Source organism: Pteropus alecto, unplaced genomic scaffold (genome assembly GCF_000325575.1).
Source record: "Pteropus alecto unplaced genomic scaffold, ASM32557v1 scaffold75, whole genome shotgun sequence".
In the NCBI taxonomy this organism is placed as follows: Eukaryota; Metazoa; Chordata; class Mammalia; order Chiroptera; family Pteropodidae; genus Pteropus; species Pteropus alecto.
Genome location: NW_006440638.1, coordinates 23,934,880 through 23,954,811, shown reverse-complemented (window position 1 = coordinate 23,954,811; position 19,932 = coordinate 23,934,880). Strand labels below are relative to the sequence as shown.

Genomic DNA, 19,932 nt, shown 5'->3' with positions numbered 1-19,932 from the left:
CCTCCCAACCCCCGCTGAAATTTTTAATGACTTCTCTCCTCAGTAGGATCCACCTCCATGCTTCTCATCTAATTGAGTAAGAACTGCTTATGGGTGATATTCCAGATTCCTTGAGTAATCTCCATTTACCAATGCCCTGCAGAAATTGGAGCCCAGCTACTCCCTGCCTCCCCTTAGTTTGTTCTTTGGGTTGTAATTTAATGCCCTGTCCTCCTCTGTCTTCTGTCATTTCTAAACGAGGTTTCTTCCTCTTATGCAGATTGTCTCTTGTTCTGATGGCTTTGACAGAGAAAAACTGCATTTTTCAAGGATTTTCTTCAAACTTAACTAGATCTGGAAGAGCATTGTTTTAACAGTGAGTGTTGTTTTTTTCGACCTTGGAGACACTTGACCAGAATACTTATGCGAAACAATTATTTGTTCAAAATGGCACTTTGCATTTTCAAATAGAAAATATTCTTCTGTGACCTAGAGTTCCATGACTTTGGTTAGGTTTGTTGTTATGGTTAAGAGGAAGCGTTCCTAACATCAGCTTAAAGGATTTAGAAATGTATTTACTTGGAAACATAATTGCTTTGGAGTGTTGCATTTTGAAGTGACACTTCTGTGTGTAATAATTGAGTCGAGAGGAATACTAAGTACATTTATGTCATAATAAGAAAATGACACTGCCTAATAATGAGAGAATCCAAAAATTGTAGATGATTAGTTTTTATGGCTATATCTTTAGCAACATATCTAAAAACTGTTGTTCCTTCCTTATATAAATATTGGCTGCTAGCATCCAGTTTCTGCCAGAAGGGAGCCATCCTCAAAGAAGACTCCTCACTGCCTTGTGGATGTATTTGAAAACTGCCACTGCCCAAACTAGCATTCGGAGCCAGTTCATCTGTTAGTCTGTGAATGTTGGTTGAGAGTTCCTTATTGTCGAGACAAGATAAAGATCTTTTGCAGAAGTTATAGAACAAATGTCAAAATTTATTACTGCCCTCTGCCATCACCATCACCATTTTTGAGTATGTGGTGTCCAGCATTCTGCTGGGTGCTTTACGTACTTGACCTCATTTGATCATCTCAACAACAGTATGAGGTCTGGTATTGTCCACTTTACTGATGAAGGAAAGGAGGCTGGTGGAGGCTAGGCAACTTGTTACATAGCTAGTAAGTGGTGACACTAGAACTTGAACTTGGCACATCTGGCTGAAGAGTCCTTGGTCTTAGCACCATGCCAAATAGCCCAGCAAGTGGGATACACATTGTTGATCTTCCTCTGACTTTAACCTTGACCATTGATTCTAAGCAAAGAAAGATGCTGCTACCAGCCGCCAAATCAATAGCATTCCAGAAAAATCTGTGTGGATTCTTTGCCTCCTATCTTATCATAGTCAGCTCTCTTTGTTAGGAATGAGATAGAACAGAACAGGAACTGCATTACTTTCTCCCTGCTGGAGGGACATACATGCTTACACGTACATGAAAGGAGCTAATATGCATAGACTGTCCCCTCCCTCTCAACCCCCAACTCCCAGTTCTCTTTGTTCCCAGTGTCTTTCAAGCCTTGTTCATAGATGCCCTGCCTCTGCTTACTAGCCACCTTGTGATGGCTCATGACTCCCATTACATTAATAGGCTACTTCATCGACTTCATTTCCCAGGAGGCAGGGAATCACATATCCTTCACAGTTATTCACTCTTCTAGGAGCCTTGGCTCATTGTTTTCCATCTCTCCCTGGGACCATCTTCCTACCTGATGACTGTGATATCCTTTCTGTTCCTGGCCAAGTGTTCAGTGTTTACAGAACTGTTGGGTTGTCCACAATACCTGGTACTTACCCCTCTTTATTCAGGGAGAAATATATACCTATGCTTTATAGACTGTTAAACACTCAGTAGAAGACACAACACCTTCCCACCTCTGGCAGAAAGTGATTTACCTGCACTGTGGACAGGTGTGATCTCTGAAGACATATACAGAAGGGCTGCATGGGATCAAATTTAGATCGAAATGACTCATGCAGTTCTGCTCCAACTTTTTTATGACTTATTTTTAATAAAAGGAACCCAAAATTATACCCCAATATATATATGTTTGCTAATATTCCCCCACTCCTCCCACCCACTTGACACATGATAGGTGATTTGTAAATATTTGTCTAGTGATTGAAAATAGAAGAGATTTCAGTTAGGTTCCTTTTTTGTGTTGGTGTGATCCTTACTTAAATGATTGGTTTAATGAATTTATCTCTTGCATGGTGGCTATTTTAGGGCTTGAAAGAATGAGAATGAGACTGAAAATTGAACCTTCAGGTAGGAATATGAGGCATCTACTGCTCTTATGTAAGAAGCCACCTGTATGGGTTCTGGGCTTAGCCTGTTTCCAGGGTGCTTTCCCAGTAACAGGGTTTACTGGGGCTCTGGGTCTTGGATTTCAAGGGAAGTGCCAGAGGCTTAGGGGAAAGATGGAGAAGCAGGCCAGTTTCTCTCAAGTCAGGCTTTGAGGGCAAGCCTTCCCCTCGTCCCGGATTCTCACTCAGGGTTGGACAAATCCTTGCTTTGCCATTTTCTTCCCTAGGCCTTCTTTCTGTCAGTCCTCATCTAGAGATTTAATTATGCTGACCTGAGAGATGTAATTTCAGGTTTTGATGATAAATTTGGCCGAAAGACCATGTTCAGACGTACCAGCTCTTTGGCTAATGGTAATCCCTGCTTGCATTCTCTGCAGAGGTTACTTTTTTGTTGGTGCTGAGTGTACTCAGAGCCCCTTTTTCATGTTTGGCTTTTTTCTAATTAATTGTGATTGGTTAGAAGTCTCCTGACTGGAGTCCCGCTCTGAGGGCTGTTCCAGGTGACTCACTTCTAGATATGCAGTTATCACGTAGGAGAAAAATGACCCAAATGTATGAACAACATTACGTGTTCTGACAGTGAAGTAGTGCTTTTCTCTTCCTGGTGTTTATGTGAAATGATCTGGCAAAATAGATGCTGCAGAAATAATGCATTTCTGTGTCTCCCTTCGCAAATGATAAATGTTCTTGGCTCATCACAAGATTTCTTGCCAAATGCTGATTCTGCTAACAGAAGGAATGGAAGCTTCAGATGTTCTCCTGAGACATAAGGAATAAAGAGTGTCTCAGGCTTGTCTTCCTTCTGTGTCATGAAAACTGAGAGGTGCTCTTATGAAGGGCTGTGTTCTGCCTTGGCCCTGGTCTTGCCTAAAGCCACAGGCTGCATTGCTCAGGTATCGCGGCTCCTGCTCCTAGCCAGGGGGAGGTCCAGAGGATAGAGGTTGCAGAGCGAAGAACATCAGCATCAATAACCCTATTGGAATTTGACTCTTACATTAAGGGCTTCCATTCAGGAAGGCACTGGTATGGAAATACAACACTTGCTAAAATCCTCTGTAGCAGAAATACCAAGAGGGAAAATCAGGAGAGCACAGGGATTTGGAGTGGTCCATTATGTACAGGTGCTGTGCTCGGTCCTTTCACAGATGTCCTCCTCGCAACCCTCTAGAGAAGCCCTGGAAGGTGGGCATCCTCAGCCCTGGCATTCAGAATGAGGACACAGGTCCAGGAGGTTAAGTGATTTCCTTAAAGTGACACAGACAACTCTCCCAAACTGCTGCTGTGTCTGACCATCGAACTTTTGCATGCCTCCAAGAGAGCCCGCCTCTCATTCTTCTGACTCTTCTGTCTTCTCCCCATTGCTCTCTTCCAAGTTCTGGCCTCTCCAATCTTCCAAATTCTTGTCTCTATCCTACTTTACTTCCTTTTACCCATTCTTCATACTGCGGTTTTTCAGAAGGACACACCACATCATAGAGTTCTAATATCCATAGACCCTTCAATGGCTCTGGCTGTTGCCTGTCTCCACACCCCATCCTCCTACTCAAGTTAGCATAAGGTCCAAACTCTTAATCTTAGAACATTACCCTTGATGGCCTGGTCCCGCTCACTGCTTTGACCCCATCTCTCACCAGAGCCCCTGACCTTGGCCATCCATATGCCAGTGAAGTAGAATGGGGGTAGTTCCTTGAGCCCCAGACAGCATCTTGTCCCTGGACCCCTATATCTGCTTCTCCTTCTGCATGGCAAACTCATCCCCTGTGTGTTTCCCATCTTCTTAGCCTAGTCATCCTTTAAAGGTCCAGCAAAATGGGAGTTACTGCATTCTAGATGTTTGTGAAACAAATAAATGGGGTACTGGAGACAGGATTCAAATCCAGACTGGTCTGAATCTACAACCAGGTGGCACAATATCTTTTCCATGTTCATCTTCTCTTCTGCCTTCCTTTTGTGTGTTTGCTGATACTTTCCTAACTCCTTTTCCCAGTTAATGGGAAGACTGCTTGAGACAGTTAATGGGAAAACAAAGTAATTGCTAGCACTGTCCTTGAAGATATGGAAAGTGAAGCAAGGTTGCTTGTACAGCTGTGTGGGAGGCCAATGCTGGAGGAGCAGGAGTTCGGTCGGGGAAGGTTGCCTTCAGCTCCATCTTGGTACCTTGGAGAACAAAAGGCGATTTGTAGCTGGAACACAGCCATGAAGTAATTTATAATTAAGGCTCCAGGGCCACCTTTAGAGCGGGCTTTCTCCTCTCTCTCCAGGTATTTTTATTGCTAAGTGTTGTTTCTGCTCCATTGAGGGCAGACTTCAAACTCACCCGTTGTGGTCCTGTGGAGGGATGGAGTCCACTCCCGTGGCATCCAGTGTGCCCTGGCTGTGTGGCTTTTGCTCGCTTGGAGCAGCCTTGTGATTAGCTGCAGGCATTGTTAACTGACAGTGTGTCCAGTTTTTGGTATTTGACTCTCTTGGTGAGTCCAAACTACCTTCGGCTACAGAATCAATGAAACAGGAGTTGTTATGGCAGTAAAATGGACCCCCTGAAACAAACTTGCAAATATTTAGACTGTCAGTCCTTCACTCTTTACCACTCCCCACCCCCAAATTCCAATGACCAAGAGACTAGAAGTTGGACCTTGTTAGGTTTAAAACTCTCTCTAACCATTTGACTTTCAACAATGACTAAACTTCTCTGTGCCTCAGTTCACCATCTGCAATACAGGGATAATGCCAACCTCTCAGGGTAGCTGTGAGGATTAGACAAATTAATGTGCGAAAGCTTCCGGCACCGTGCTGGGCCTGGGATACACAGAGGACTCATTGTACTGACTTCCTTAGGCTCTGCTAATGAAGACATGCTGCTTAATTACACAGATTTTTAATTGGGACCACGTTCCCCTAAAGAAATCTGTTTATTAGGTGCCCATATGCTATTCTACATATAACTACAACTTCTTTATTTTCTAATGTCCAAAATAATATGTTCATTATGAAAATTAGAAAATGCAGGTGAACAAAAAAAAAGAGAAGAAAAAACCATTTCTAATTGCACAGCCAGCCGTGACCATTTGGCATGTCCTTCTAGCAGTGCATTTGTGTGTGTGCTTGTGTCTCTGCAGATTAGTAATTGAAAAAAGTCACCAATTACTTTCTGTAACATAGTGTAACACACCGTATGTACATTTCCTGTATTCTTTTACACAATTTGATATGGTTATGTGGAATTCTGTTGTACTGTTGCAGTTTACTCTGTCCAGTTGCTGGAGGTCAAATCACTTGGTTTCATACTGTAAGGCATGTTTTTAAAGGTTTTGATATATATTGCCATTGTAAGTTGCTGAGGGCTTGGGATTCATTCATGACTATCACTGGGTTAATTTCTCTGTTCTTCAGAATTCTTTGATTCCAGCACAGTGTAATGTTTCCTGGTAAGAGTAAGGCATTACATTGTTCTGACCTGATTCCAAGAGGCATTAACACATCTTGAAAAGCAGAGTGTTTTTCGCTTATGGGATAACTTCCCAGGGTGGTGAGAAAGTAGTATGGGCGTGGCTCATTGGCAAAGAGGACCCACTGTCACATGTCCTGAAAGGAGAAGATGTAGGCTGACGGAGGAATGGAACCAGTAAACTGCTGTGTTTGTCCCAGATCTGGAATCCTTGGCTTGGCAAAGAGCTTCATGTTGAGATTGGTTAGCTAGGTCACCAGTCACAAATAGTCTTGGGAGACTGACAAACCTGCCGTGTTGCTTTCTTTAATTCCAGAAAGTCAGGAACTCCTTTTAACAGAGTAGACTCAGAAGAAGAGAAAATGCAGGAAGATCTCATTGAAAACTTGGGGATGGTGAGAATTAAATAAATTGATTCCCTTTTACAAATCTGTTGGGAGAGAAATACATGCAAGTGACAGATATGACCAGAATAATGGCCTCTGTCTAAAAACCAAAAGATTCAGGCAAAGGCTAATTGTGAGATCCATTTTATTTTTATCTTAAGCCTCGAGATCACCTTTAGTTACAGAATTACCTAAGACAGAGATTGATTTCACTGACTATAAATATTAGATTGACATTAGTTTTGTTATTTTACTCACTTCATGACCTTTGCATTTTTGGTAGTGAATCAGCCTTGGCTATAAGTTGGCTTTGGCTGTTGGCTTTTGGAGTACATCTGGCAGGCAGCAGAGAACCCCCAGGATTTTTAGCTCCAAAGACATTGGCTTGCATTTGAACTTAGGGAAAGTTTCCAGTGATTGTCATTGAAGTTTTATTCATACAGCAGAGGACGCTGTTAGCTTGAACCAGGCTTGGGTTGGCTGGAGTCCCACATCCCAGGCCAATCCAGTCAACGTCCCAAGGGATAGGGAGGTCACCCTTAAAGAGCCACAGGACAGTGCAGCTGCATTACTTGCATGTTCCTTGTATTGTAACATCACAATTGTTTCCCAAAAAGCTTCGCTCAGAGAAGTCCTGTGTCTGCTGTAGGCTAGTGGGTGACCACAAGGACCTGACCTAACCTCCTGGACCACACAAGCAAGTTACAGTACCAGGAGAGATGAGCACTAAGTGCTCAGGGGGCTTGGAGGGAGGGTGCAGACTCCTCACCTTGGGAAACTAGGACACTCTTACTGAGTAGGAAGAGAAGGCCAGAAGAAGGAATACTGGTTTTCCAGGTGCGATGTAGGAGACTTTTAAGACAAACATGTAAGATTTTTATGGATGTTTTTAGGGAGCAGGGAGAAACATGTCACTTACAACTCATGGTCTATTATAGGATCACACACAGAAGCTCAAAACATCCTATAAATAATGTAGCAGATGTCTGTCTTGGTCCAGACTTAGGTGGTCCAGAATAGGACTTTGTTTATTTCTTTAGGATTGCCTTAATTCTGAGAAACGCCAAGACTTTGGGCCTGATGTTCAGATCAGGGGCTCCAAATGCCCAGTCTAAGTGTCCCTGCCTGCCCTCCCCACCTCCTGCTCTGCCAATATCTAGTGGTGGGCCCTGGGGACTCTGTGAGGACAGATGCCCCTAGATTCTATGGACTTTAGTCTTAGGGATCAGAGGAATTCTCTCTTTACATTCATTTCTTTAGAGTCACTCTCTCTGTCCTCAAAATCTAATCTGTTCCTTTCAGGCACCCAATATTATTTCCTCAAAAGGCTTGGGAATCTCAGCTAGGAAGGGAAGTGTCTTGTGTGACACTCACATTTCTCTCTCTCTCTCCCTCCCCTCCCCCCAACACCTTGGGGCAAGAAAAGACTGAGTGTCCTACTTTACATTTTTTAAGGTACAGGAGGGGTACTAGAGCCAAGATGTGGAGCTCCTTGTTTTTTCTAAGTAGGAGCTTGGGTTGAGTGTTTAGTAATGATTCAGATATTCCTCACAATAAGAGTAAATGTAAAGCTCCTAATATTTTTAGTTCCCCGGCCTTTGCATACGTACATAAATGTAAGGGATTCCTGTTGACATTAAAAGTATTTGAAACCCCATTCAGAAGATTTTTATCAATAAACATTGTTTCTTTCCAGTGAGACCAAAATTAAATCCTTAAACCAAACCTTTTGGTCTCACTCTTACAAAATATTGAGGATCCCTAAGACCTTCCGCTTATATGGATTATGTTTATCGATATTTGAATTATTAGAAATTAAAACCATATTAGAAATTAAAACCAAAAAACTTAAAAATTAATTCAAAACAAAAACTTCTTATATGTTTATATAAATATCATTTTATGAAAATTAACTCTATTTTCCGAAAGAGAAAGATTTAGAGGATTAGCATTTTATTTTCATTTTTGCAAATCTCTTTAATATTTGGTTTAAGAGAAAACAGGTGATTCTCATATCTGCTTCTGTGTTCAATCTGTTGTGTTAAAATCCTTGAAGAAAATCAGGCTTCATATAGATATACTGTTGGAAAAAAGGAGGACTTCATGGACACATGAAAGGGTCTCAGGGACCCTGCAGGAGTTCTTGGACTACTCTGAGCAGGGGTCCCCAAGCCCCAGGCTGTGGACTGGTACTGGTTTGTGACCTGTTGGAACTTGACCACACAGCAGGAGGTGAGCGGCAGGCGGGTGAGCCAAGCTTCATCTGTATTTGCAGCCACTGCCCAGCGCTAGACTAGCATCACCGCCTCAGATCATCAGGCATTAGATTCTCATAGGAGCACTGGTCCCTGGTGCCAAAAAGCTTGGGACCGCTGACTTTGAGAACTGCTGGTTTAAACAGATAAATTACCAAGGTGTGTGATAGATTTTAAGTAAAAAAATTATTTTTGAGAATTTGAGTCAAATCAGTCCCTCATGAACACACTGACAAATTATAAAATCTTATATATTAAATGTTGTTTTTATGGTTTTTGTACTTATTGTACATGCTCCTTTCTGTGAGCTGATAGGAAGTCCTCAATAATAACTGAATAGAATTACAAAAACCTATAGCAAGAACTCTTATTGTTATAAAGTGTTTATAAGATGCTTTGCCATGTTACTTTAATTCCTACTCCAGTTTAGGAGTTGGCAAGCTTTTTCCATAAAGAAAAAAGAGACTAAATATTTTAGATTTTGTGAGCCATCTGGTCTCTGTTGTGACTACTTAACCTGATCAAATATGTAAACAAATGAGTATGGTTTTGTCTCAATAAAACTTTATTTATAAAAATAGGTGCTAGATTAGATTTAGCCCAAGGGTTATAGATCGCTGACTCCTGCTGTAGTTACATATTAGAGTCACAGCCTTGTAACTATTTTTCTTTAAGTCTCTAGTCTTTGGCTATGAAAAAATTAAGTTAGTGATATTCAAGGGGGGGAAAAAAAAGCTGAATTTCTTTATTTTTATTTGGTGACCCATCTGGACTAGTTTCCAGTGGTGTTAGCTGCAGGATAGCTAATGAATCTGAAGCAGTCCTCCAGAAGAATGGCTGACTGTGGTCAAATTGGAAGTATAGCTTTCGAGACCTGAAGAGAATGCATGATAGAGCTTATTTGCTTTACTTTAGAGTTTATTCCTTTCCTAGGTGCTAGTTAAGTCAATTTACACATTTCTACCTAGTTGATTTAATAATTTTGAAATACAGTCCAATCTCCCCAAATCCAACAGAGACAATCATATCATAACTTTATTTTTACTTACTCCTTGTAGGTAGATGTGCTTTGACATCATGGGTGTGATGTTTTGTGGTATCATATGCCTTTATTGTTGCCCTCCCTCCTTACAGAAATACAAAGAATATGAGAAAGACGTTGCCATAGAAGAAATTGATGGCCTCCAACTGGTGAAAAAGCTGGCGAAGAACATGGAAGAAATGTTTCACAAAAAGTCTGAAGCAGTGCGGGTAAGTGCCTCTTGTTTCTGCTCCGTATTGTCCTAAGATACAAAAGCAGTGCCAGGGAACTGGCACTGATGAATCCAGCTCTCAAAGATCCAGGTTGACTCAGCTATTATGTAAATACTTTTTTTTACCTTAAGTCTAGTTAACCAGGAAAAGTAGTTACTACGGGCACAATTGTCCTTTCCATATGTGGTTCAGGTACCAGTTTTTGTCTTATAATTTTATGCCTTTAGCAGAGATAGCAGCCATAGAGGATGTCTTATGACTGTCTGATGCATTCCCTGATGGCCAAAAATCTTTCAAAGGTACATTGTGGTTCAACTAAGCAACTATAAAAATTTAAACAGTGCTTGCCAAAATATGGAATTGAAAATCTCAATGGAGTAAATGAATCTAGATGAAATTAGAAGTTCTTTTTATTGCTATTGGAATATTACCATAATTATAATGTTTATCTTGACCAGTAAGAGCTCCCTGAAATTATATATTATCAGCGGGATGAATGGAACTGCAGTGCACAGATATATCCTTTTGGAAGGTGGTTTACAGCTTTATTCCTTACAGCCAGCTAAACAAGGCATCTTCCATTCTTGCTTTAGGACACGTGAATGTCACAATGTCCTACATTAATGCCATACTGGCACAGTATTATGGAAAAGAATTACAACCTGCAGAGTTCTTTATTTCTAATGTATAGATTTTGCTTACCTTTCAGTTTTAATAATGATCTCCAGAACCACTTTCTTATAAAAGACTATTTCCTACTCGAGCTTCTTTCACATTTAACTGGCCAAATCAAATTTCCACATGTTATTTTTGCTTTAGACCTGATGATCCCATCTATTTGCTTGTCTTTAAACATTTTTGTACTGTTTCGATTCAGGGAAGAAGGGATTGTAGTTTGGTAGGTGAGAAGATAAGTTTGACAAGGTTCAGTGCCTGCCTTTGTCACTTTCTAAGCTTTGGCCTTCGGTAAAACAACCTTCACGAGCTTCAAGTTCCTCATCTGTACGTGGGAAAAACACACAGGAAGCGTGAATCATAAAGTTATGATTTTTGAGCTACTTAGCACAGACCCTGGCACATAAACAGTGTTTCTGCTGCTACTATGATTACTAACTTATTTAAGTTGAGACTTTTTGGTGGAAACTCTGAAGTGCATGAGGGGAAAAAAAAAACTTCTATCTGCCACAGAAATATTGCACTGAGAGCCAGCCATGAGAGTTGCATGGTGGCCTCTGGTGTGTCTTTATGTCACTACCTTGAAGCAAGTGGTATTCTTTACTGGCAGCATGGTAGCCATTCAAATCTAACAGTCAGAAGCCTGAAATAAAAACTTTAAGAAGTTCACCACAATTACCGTTTTTTAGTTTATATAATAAACACCCTTTGGTGGAACTTTAAGAATATATTGAAAAGTATCAAACAGAAAAAAAAAAATCACTTACAGTCCCATCACCCATCAGGAAGCCACAGCTTGTTTCCTTCCTTCCTGTGTGTTTCCTTCTTTCTGTCTTTTTTCTTTGCATTTCTTTGTATGTACGTGTTTTTCTTTTTTCAAATTTGTAATTGTGTTGCCCGTTTGCTTTCTGATCAAGCTGCTTTTCACTTCTTTATGCCATTATATTGTGAGCATTTTCTTGGGTCACTGTATTTTGTGATTTTTCTTAAATGGCTGTATAATATTCCAATCTATAGGTGCATCATAATTGATTTGATTGCTCCTCTGTATCTGGATATTTAAGTTGTTTGCAAGTTTTGATGTAAATAATGCTGCAGTGAATCTTCTTGTATATTAATAATAGATCAAGCACCTACTACACTGGGTGCTCCTCTGAGGGATTACACAAACTCACTTATCCTTACAATGGCCCTGTGATGAAAGTTACTATCATTTTGCCCATTTTACAAAAGAGGAGACTGAGAAGCAGAAGTTAAGTCACTTTCAGAAGTCACTTGAGGAGAGAGAGGAGGGCTCCAGGCACATGGAGACCGCAGAGTCCATATTCTTCCACACTTCAATGCTCTCAGCGGCCTGTAGTGTGCACCAGTTTCTTGAAGATGAATATCTGTACGTGGAAGACAGTTCAGAGGCTCTGAACCAGTCTTCAGGGCTCTTTATGCATATGAAAACATTGCTGTGCCAATTCATAGCCCTCCAGCAGGAGTGGTATATGAGTGCTTTTATCCCTGAATCCTTGCAAAAAAATTAAAATGATTTATACTGTTTTAAATACTAGTAACGACATTGTCGCTCTCAGTGGGGGGAAATATTATTATTGTTTTAACTTGCATTTCCTTGTGAATCACGGAATTTTACAGTAAAAAGAGACATAAGTACCCTTAGGTTCTGCCTTTGCAACTGAGAGACAAGGAAGCCTGGAACTCGGGAGCTTGTGCAGCATGCTGCCCTAACAAGGAAGCCCAGCCAGCACCAGAGCCCGGACCTGGATGCTCAGAGGCAGGGGGCCCATGTGGCAGGTGAGCCGTGGGCAAATCTCAATTCTGCCCCCAAGGTGGGGAGGCTGGTGAGAAAAGCTAAGTAACCTGGTAGACTTCTTTTCCTCACTTACCTCCCTGGAGATGTTAGGAGTCAATGATTTACTAATCAGTTCTTATGTTTATTGAGTTCACTGTGCACCAGGCCCAGTGATAAGCACTTTACATGTGTTCTCTCATTTCATTCTTGAATCAAACCAGGGAGTGAGACACTGTTACCATGATTGTTTTGGAGATGAGCAAACAGGCTTGGCTATTTGAAATCATTTGCCTAGGTCACATGGGCAGGCTCATGGAGTTCCTTTCTCACCCAGGCAGTAGAGTTGCAGTACCTGTCTGTGTATCTGTATAACGTGTTTAGCACAATACCTGGCAAACAGTAAATGTTCAGTAAATGTTTGCTGTTTCTGCTGGTTAAGGGACCTTCCAGTGTGTGAGCATTTAATAGCGAGGGAAGTCTTGAAGCTTCAAGAATACCCTGGGTGATGACAGAAAGGAGCTGAATTTTGAAACCTGTCTGCTTTAAATTACTGAAGTTGGGGGTGGGGGAGGGGAAGACTGATATGATTGGTGTGGTTCTTTTGAAAAGGAAAAAAAGAAAAAAGTTGCTCTATTTGCATTGAAATGTTCCCAGAGTAAAGGCATCCAGGATTCTCTCAAATGTGTATTTCATGTATTTTAAAATAGATGTGCAAGACCCTTTGTAAGCACACTTGATGCCATAAAATCTAGGTTAACTAGTTCAGTGATATGTGTCTCTCCCCTGCTCCCAATCTTTAAACAAGAAAGAGGGCTTCTATGTCAAGCTGGGGTTTGGTCTGGAGACAGTTTGCTCGTTGAGATTGGCCTGGGCTTCATTGTTGGCCATGCTGCTCTGTTGGCAATAGTTATGAACCATGTGGCATTTGGAATGAGACGAGGTGGCCATTGAGAGGCCTCCTGGATGTTGGTTTACATTGAGGCTGGGAAGCAGTGGGTGTGACTGTTTTTCATGCTATAATGACACCTTACTACTTGAATAGGAAAGGTTGCTATTAGCCCGTGGGATCTGTGAGCACTTGGAGAACAAAGAACTCAAATCCAAATTTGCCTGTGGGTTTGCAGTGGAGCCATTATTCGTGGCATTACACACTAGAAGGCACCTCAGGGCACCGGGGCCCTTCCTTTCCCATACCACCTACTGAACAGTGACCCCACCCCCGCGCCCCCCACCGCCTTCTCAAATGGCCCAGGAAAAGAATGGATTTTAGAATTCTCTCCATCACTGCGATGCACCATACCTGGCAATCTTTCATTTCCAAGCCCCCATCCAGACCCCCAGCGATCTGAGTCAGGTCGGAGGTCCTAGCGCCTCCCTGAGTATCTTCCTGCCAATAACTGATCCAGCACTAAGTGCTCGTCAATGGTGGATGGCTGGGAGGACTCAAGGATACGTATAAGGAAAAACAGGCTCACAAACAATACTGCTTATTAAAGTTTTCATTCATTTATATAAAATATTTATGAGACTGACAATAGCAATTTAGAAAACTATACTAACACCTTTAGTTAGGTTCAGTTAGTGCTGAAAAATAAAAGGAGTACTACAGTAATCCAGTCCTTTAACATGCCAGTTATCTCTTGGCTGTTAAACAGTGTTGATCTTTCCCTGTCTCTTCTGGCTTGATTTCATCATTTTACCCCATCACTTTTTCCCTGTGATTAGTTGAATCAGTGATTTTATCATACTCGTCTCCTATTTGAATTACTCGCTACTATGCAATTATCCTATCGTAGAAAGTCCTATTTTCTCCCCGTCAGATCTCTGAAGTAAATGTGAAACCTAAAGTGGCCTGCCCATTACATAACCTCTGTCATCTGGTTGGTAATGGACTATATGTAACTTTTTTTTTTTCAGGCCAGCAAATTACAAATAACCTTAGCTTCAGTAATTGCCATAACATAATGGTGCCGACATTATGGTAGCATTTCTTAACTAATATTTTCTAGCACGTTTTAATGTCATTGGTGGTTTAATAATTTTTTAAAATCCACTCAGAGGCTTGATGTAGCTTGTTTTAACTTAAAGCCAAATTGAGTTTGATGTAGTGATGCTGCTCCTTGCTTTTGTGCATAATGATTGCGCCCAAAGCATTATGTCCTCATGTCTTTGTTCAAACGTATTCATGGGACCAAGCCCTCAATTAATGTTGCTGAGCAGTTTATCAAGTCGTAAGTCCTATGAATAGACAAGAAATGGAATCAATTTGCTTTTAATTCATTAACATTTTAAAGGAGGTATTTCACATGCTGGACATGGAGGGAAGTGATGGTCAGTCCTCTGCCAGCTGAACACTCTCACTGGGCCGTTCCTAAGTGACATCTGGAAATGCTTAACTGTGTCACAGGTCAGAGCTCATCTGAAATACTGATGGGAGGCACATTTGACACAGCTCGCCTTTCTTCTGACTTGCTGATGGCGACAAACTCTTTTCCCTGATTTGAGGGGAGGGAGAAGGCAAAAGATGTGCTTTCCATGGATTTGGTTGTGTGGACAGGCTGCCCAACCTTTCCTTTGTCTTTTAAATCCGAGCCTCCACTGGGTGTAGCACAAACCATTGCTCAACTGAAAGGATCATCGGAGGCTCCAGGGATCTCCAAGCAGGCAGAGCTAAGTGTGCAGTTGGAGGAGAACGTGTCGGAAGTAACTGAGCAACCCTGGGCTTCTATGATTATAGGGATGTACTTTTAGGACAGATTCCAGCACAGCCAGGGGAAAGTCATGATCCTGTGACTTCAGAAAGGTCCATATGCTCCAGATGAGCAGCACAACCTGAAAAAAGTAGGTAAACCAAGGAACGACAAAAAGAAGGACTTTGGAGAACTTAAAAATTTACAGTAGGATTCTCCAAAATGGTTTTCTAGGGTGGGTTCTCCAGAGTAGTTATTGCCTTTGATTGTGTGGAGCAGCCCAAGGGGTGGGCACTGCTTTCATCACACTGATTTGGGCCAGAATTCTGTCTTCCCAGGTATTCCTGGTTTCAGGGCCAGGTACTGGTCCATATGGCCTTCATTATTGAGCTCTACAGAGTTCAGGCCTCCACAAACTTAAACACATTTCACAAGGAGGCATGGTGTCTATTTCGGTAGCATATCAACCAAAACATTAAATATTTTATTTGCCGTTCAAATTTATTTCCTCCCTAAGATAGTTAATTAGAAGAGTCTCCAAGAGCAAACTTCAGTGGGGACGATGAAGAGACATAAAAAGCATGTCATAGCTAAACTTAGTGAAAAGAGTATTGTTTTCAGACCTGGGATAAGATATTAAAGACATTTTGAAAGTACTTTGAAGCTCATACCTGTAAATAAATTTCATCTTGTTTCACTTATTTTCGATTTACATTGATCAAATGATAAATCGAGCACTCAAAAAAGAGTATTTTGCTTAAAAATAAACATGCTTGCTCCTTGGGAAAAACTGAAGAAGTAGATTATATATGAAGTTCCCCCTTCCTATAGCTACCTGCTGTTCATTGCAGAACCGATTCCCATTATGGCTGTACTGCGGAAAGTAATTGCTGTTGTACAGTAATTCAATTTCAGTGCATTCACGCATCAGTTCACCGAGAGGGGTTTATCTGGAGGAAACTGGGACTTGAAAGCTTTTTATCGAGAAATTCCACATGCAGCCAGACGTTTTTCCTAGGTAACGAATATCAGCATTTGCATTTAATAAACATTTACTTTCCCAGAAAGATGGATCTTTCCCCCTGCAGAAGAGATTTATGCCTGTCTTCCAAAAAGCTAAAGGGTACTATTAAAGCAACTTTCTCTAGCTGTTTTTTTGACTGGCGTGTGTCTACATGTGTATGACTATAAAATACATCTCTGTTTTTATGTAAATATATAGGCTGAGGAATGAAAAGCAGGGTGTACCCAAGGAAAGCATGCTCTGTACCAAAAATATATGCTATAGAAAGGATTAATTAATATCTACAGACTATGTGAATATTTCTGGTTTAAAAACCATCTATGTCTATAGGCGTGGTGAAAATTGTTGGCGAGACGTACTTTCAAAAAGACATCATTAAGTTGGAAATGAAATCAACTATTTTGTTTATAAATTTCTAAGTTAAGTAAAGGTTCTTAGACAGAACTAATTCTCCTTTTATGAAATGGCTCTTAGATCATAAGGACTCTTTAGATATTAAGTCCAAAATGAGCTGTAGAAGTTTTAGGAGTCGAATATACCTAACTTTGCTAGTATGACCTTTAGTTCTCAGCCGGTAGAGATGACTATACATATCTAAAAGATTTTTTGCCTCGTGTTCATATCTGATCTCATTTCAAAATTCAAAACTTTTTCCTCGAAAGAGGAGTAAAATGGTTTCAGAAAAAAATGTTTTAAGTCATAACTGAAGAAGGAAGAGACTATTATTTTTTATGTTGCTGTATCTTGTAGTGTATTTGCTTTTTTATTCCTCCCTCTCTCCCTCCCTTCTCCTCTTCCTCGATCTCTCTCTCTCTCTTTCTCTCTCTCTCTCACAAACTGTATTGCAAAATCCCATACATATGTGTAAGAAAATTTAGAGCAAAAACCTCAAACCAGAAGAAACCAAAAATAGCAACAATCTAGATTCACCAGTTCTGATGAGGTCAGCGAACCATTCTTGGTTAATGGTTGAGGGTAAAACCTCATGGAACTGCGTGGTCTTTGTAGATTTTACTCCAAATGAGGTTGGAGTTTCTGCTAACATTCTTTGGATTGTATCAATTTGAGCCTCACAGAGAGGCCCAGAATTGCTGCTCTCCCATCCACATTGAGAGTGAGCAACTTGCCTGCCTCCTGAGGGAGATGAAATTCCTGCTAAGGGATGAAGGGAGAATCGCTGGACATTTCGTATCTGCCATTTCATCTCTCATCTCCTCAAGCTCTTTCTTGTCCATTAGCCTCATGTATTAGCAGTTGGGTCGGCTTGGTGAGCTGTATCTCAGCTTTCTTGCTTATTCTGGAGATGACTTATAGGAAGGGTTCTCTGTAGAACCACTGCACCAAACCTTCCCCAAGTTCATGGATTTTAGTCCCATTCCCAAATATTTGATTACAAGTTCTCCATTTTCAGAGCCTTATGGAAGACTTAGTTTTTCGTTTTCTATGTAACTCACCTTAACCATGTTTCCTTTCTTATGCTTTTTGTTTTGTTTTGTTTTTTAACTGATTACACAGTAGATGCTTATTGTGAAAGAAAAAAGAATGCGAAGGAAATGATAAAAGAGAAAGTAGAGATCAAAGCACCAAGAGGTAGTAAAAGGCACAACACTTTCCAATACCTTTTGCTTTTGAACATCTTAATTTCTATTCTTCCAAATGTTTTTTCTATTTGTGCAGGTGTATAAGATATGCGTGTGTATGTGTGTGTATGTATATGTATGTGTATATATATATGTGAACTTTTAAAACATTGGATTATTCTTTCTTGTGACCAACTTTTCTTTCTTTTTTTAATTTTACATGTTGTGGACATCTTTCCTTGATAATGAATATATATTTCTATTCTTTTACATGACTGCGTGATAGTCTTCTTTCTGGATGTTCTAATCATGCAATTCTTTCTGGATGAACACTGATGTCATTTACAGGGTTTCACTATTCTCAGCAATAATATGGTGAACTCTCCTGCAGAGAAACTTTTGACTATTTGATTTATTTATTATGATGTATTCCTAGAAGTAAAATCAAGGCTTTTGGTACCTTGCCAGCTTGTCTCCAGAGAGCATCCTTGTGCACCTGCTTGTGCTCCTACCTGTGTGGTTGGAGAGGCACTACTTCACCACTTCCCTCTCGACATTTGACTATTGTTAATTTTTTACTCTGCCCATCTTACAGGATTTTACTTTATTTCTTTAATTACTCACTGTTTGGCATGGTAGGTCTTTTCTGGCTGGCCACTTGCCCTGCACCAGGGTTTGAGGCAAATCACAATGTCATAGAGCAATGGTATCAGTACCACAACACAGAGAAAGCCCAATGCTGGCTGCTCATCATTCCACAGAGAGGTGCGTGGACCAGGCACATGCTTAGACACCCTTGGACACTCTACCCTCTTCCTTCCTGGAGTGTATCATAAGAACAGCCTGGTGGGTGGGTGAGGGGTGTGTGGACATACTGACTTATCGCCGAGCTGCCTAGATTTGGGGTACCAGTTGTTTGGAGGAGTTGTCTGGGAAAATGAGTAGCTCAGCAGCTGAGGATTATGGTACTGGGGTATTTCAGATCCCCCTACTGTGGAAGAAAGTCAGCAGTCCCATGAGACTTTTAGCTTGGTGTAGCCCCTCTCACTGGAGGAAGACTCCATTCCCAGTTGGCTCATGTTGGGGCACCAGACAGAGGGCCAGAGTTACTTGAGTTCACTTCTTATGGGACTATGTAGGAAAGTTGACTGTCTTTTTTATAGGTTCATTGATCATTTATTCTCCCCCTCCTTCTCTTCAAAAGTCAGCAGTCCCATGAGACTTTTAGCTTGGTGTAGCCCCTCTCACTGGAGGAAGACTCCATTCCCAGTTGGCTCATGTTGGGGCACCAGACAGAGGGCCAGAGGTACTTGAGTTCACTTCTTATGGGACTATGTAGGAAAGTTGACTGTCTTTTTTATAGGTTCATTGATCATTTATTCTCCCCCTCCTCCTCTTCTTCTTCTTCTTCCTCCTCCCCCCCTCCTCTTCTTCTTCCTCCTCCTTCTCCTCCTTCTCTTCTTCTTCTTCTCCTTCCTTCTTTCTTCTTCCTCTCCTTCCTCATCTTCCTTTCTCCACTCCTTCCCCTTTCCCCCCTCTGCCCCCTCTCCCCTTCTTTCTTTTTCTTCTTTAGTAAACTTCCTTTTTATACCCTTCCCCACCATTTATACTCTGCTATTTCTTTTCCTTCTCCGAGCTTGTCCTCACTCTAGCCCAAATACCTATTACAAGGACTGAACCTAAAGTTGAGTGCTCATTAAACATTTGTTGACTGACTCACAGACTGTCATCTTGGAGTCAGGATATTTTAAAGTTAGAGTGATCATGGTCACACCTTTTCCCTTTGACCAGAGAACTCCTGAATGATGAAGGGGAAAGAAAAGGATTTGAGCTTAACTGCAGAGAAACTGTGGGCCTCATGGGCTTTCCAGAATCCTTCACCGTCTGTTCCATGTAAATGAGACATCTGTTTGCTGCCCCAAGTCAAGCTGCCACCTACTTAGACTCTAGTCATGGGATTCAGCCCAGTCCCTCCCCATGCGGACTTGCTCCTAGAACTGGGTGAATGGGGGAGTTGAAATGGGCCGACATCAGGCCAGCCGCTCAGAGCGAAAATAAAGGTTGATTATTTTCATACAGGGAGACAAATAAAGAATTTTTCCTTTCTTCCTTCCTTCCTCCTTCCTTCCTTTTTTCCCTCCTTCTTTCCTATTTGGTTGGAACTTATGAAGGAAAACTTGATTCCTTCATAGGGGAAGGAGGAGGAAGTTGGTGTTGCGAGGACACAACTTAGCAAAATAACCATGAACTCCTTGGTGTTCTCTGTGCCTGGCTGAATGATCTTTTGGTCATAATGCATAGGACAGACTCTAGAGCTAAGGTGTGTGCCTCCAGGCTTGGCAGATGTTTCTCTTCATGTGGCAGATGATAAGAAGCTTACTTGTCTCATTACAAGAAGCGAACCAAACTGATGCTATGAGCAGGTTTGAGAGGCTTTCCATAACTTTGAGAGTGATATCATGAAGTAGAATTTTGGAGTG

At 41.2% G+C, this 19,932-nt stretch overlaps 1 protein-coding gene across 6 annotated transcripts in view; it reads left to right on the top strand.

The window, feature by feature from the left end:
* The window catches only part of CACNA2D3 (calcium voltage-gated channel auxiliary subunit alpha2delta 3), a 799,126-nt gene that overhangs the window by 155,074 nt on the left and 624,120 nt on the right, over positions 1-19,932 (top strand). For 5 of the 6 annotated variants that reach the window (XR_003048003.1, XM_015593665.2, XM_025050813.1 and 2 more), the window contains exon 3: positions 9,566-9,682. Coding sequence is in view for 5 of the 6 variants with exons in the window: in XM_015593665.2 (XP_015449151.1) it covers positions 9,566-9,682 (117 nt within the window). In the remaining variant the exon portion in view is untranslated. Of the gene's footprint in view, positions 1-9,565; positions 9,683-12,001; positions 12,161-19,932 lie in introns of those variants that run through there. The other variant, XM_025050816.1, reaches the window with a different exon arrangement.